Below are 1,592 nucleotides of genomic sequence, written 5' to 3'. Positions count from 1 at the left end.
CTCGGCCGCCACTCATCGGTGAAGATCTCGTTGCGGGCAATGTCCACGCGGTTCCAGGCCACTGCCAGCTTGAGCTGGTGGAGCCAGTTCTTGTGGCCAACGTGGCTGTGGCTGCGGGAGGCTACCGGGAGCGCGGAGGGGCGTGGGCAGGCCGCCCTGGCCCCGCCCCGGCCCCAGCCCCTGGCCCCGGCCTCGGGGTGCCCGACGTCCCCCACCCGCGGGGACAGCGCAGAGCGAGGCTGGGGAAGGCCACGCAGGGCCACGCCAACCAGGGGGTGGGGGTGGCGGGTGGGCGGCTCTCCCCAAACTTGGCGGGACCCGTGAGGGCCAGGAGAGGCCCTGCGGCCCGCACAGGGCTCTGACCTGCGAGGTCGGCGGGCGGGCACCCCTGGCCTGCGGCCCTCGCAGCTGCCCCTTCCCGGTGTCAGCAGCCTGGTGCCTTGGGGCCTCCAAACGGGGTCCCAGCCCTGGTGCCGCCCTCCCCGCCGCCCCGCCCGGGTCACCTTTCAACAAGGCCTGTAGAATGGCCACGTCCATGTCCTGCTGGCCGTCCTTGCCCTCCCGGAAGACGGTCAGCAGCTGCTGCTTCCTCACGATGTCCTGGATCTGCACAGGAGACGGTTCCCAGGGATTTGCGCCGGCCACACTCGCGCCCACCAGTGGCCAGCCCGGGTCCTGGGCCCAGACGTGGCGCCCGCCGGTGGCCACAAGGGGCTGCTCAGCCCGGGGCCAGTCCCGCACAGCCACCCGCACGTGTCCGGTGCCTCTCGGCCTGTCCATCTCCCCCCAACCCGACACGCCCGGCCGGGCCCCCGGCCCTCACCTGCCCGCACAGCACAGCCGCTCCCCGTGCCCGCCCCGTGCCCACCCACAGGACCGAGTCCCGAGACCCCGCTGGGCACGCGCCACGGGCAGGCCACGCAATGAGGACACGCTGCCCCTCGCCTGGTGGCCGTGGGCTGCGAGCCCTGTGGGACGTCCGCGTGGCGAGGGCAGCACCGTGCGGTCCCCACCACAGGCGGACGGCCTGCGGCTAGGAGCCCCCCTGAAGACAACAGTGGGAGCGGCCTGGGGGCCCCACCTTCAGCCCAGGGCGGTTCCGAGGGCGGGCCCCCACTGCGGACGACGCCGAGCCCTGCCCACGCCGGGCTGGGGTTCCCGGGCTGCAAGGAGACGGTCCAGGCTGACCGCTGCCAGGAGCCCCGGGTCGGCGAAAACGGACCTGGGGTCAGTGGGGAGCCCGGGCCTGACTCCAGCTCCCCCCAGGTGGCCAGGGCCCAAGGGCCACACCCCACAGGCCACGGCCCCCGGACCTGGGGAGCCGGGGCCCCAGGGAACCTAGGGCCACGCCGGGGCTGAGGCCTCCAGGTCCACGCAGGAGAGTCCAGCAGCCCTCCCGGCCTGGAGAGAGGCCATCGGGCCCCTCCTCACGCACGGTGTGCACCCCCAGCGGGGCCCCAAGTCAGGACAGGCCGGCACGGCCCACTGGGGTGAGACAGCAAGGCCAGCGCAGCACGGCCACGTCGGGGCCACGGCGCCCAGGCCCGTGGTGGTGAACGTCGGGGAGGCTGTGCCCGCGGGGGCTGCCCTGC

The 1,592-nt window shown here is 74.6% G+C and overlaps 1 protein-coding gene across 1 annotated transcript in view; it reads right to left on the bottom strand.

The window, feature by feature from the left end:
- Nucleotides 1–1,592, bottom strand: part of TRPM2 (transient receptor potential cation channel, subfamily M, member 2) — a 23,631-nt gene that overhangs the window by 10,287 nt on the left and 11,752 nt on the right. The window contains 2 exon segments of the mRNA XM_012731191.1: nt 2–121; nt 504–606. Coding sequence (XP_012586645.1) covers nt 2–121; nt 504–606 — 223 coding nt within the window.

Source organism: Condylura cristata, unplaced genomic scaffold (genome assembly GCF_000260355.1).
Source record: "Condylura cristata isolate star-nosed mole 26May11 unplaced genomic scaffold, ConCri1.0 scaffold00003, whole genome shotgun sequence".
NCBI classification, from domain to species: Eukaryota; Metazoa; Chordata; class Mammalia; order Eulipotyphla; family Talpidae; genus Condylura; species Condylura cristata.
Note: the sequence above shows the minus strand (reverse complement) of the source record. Positions and strands in the feature narration are given on the sequence as shown.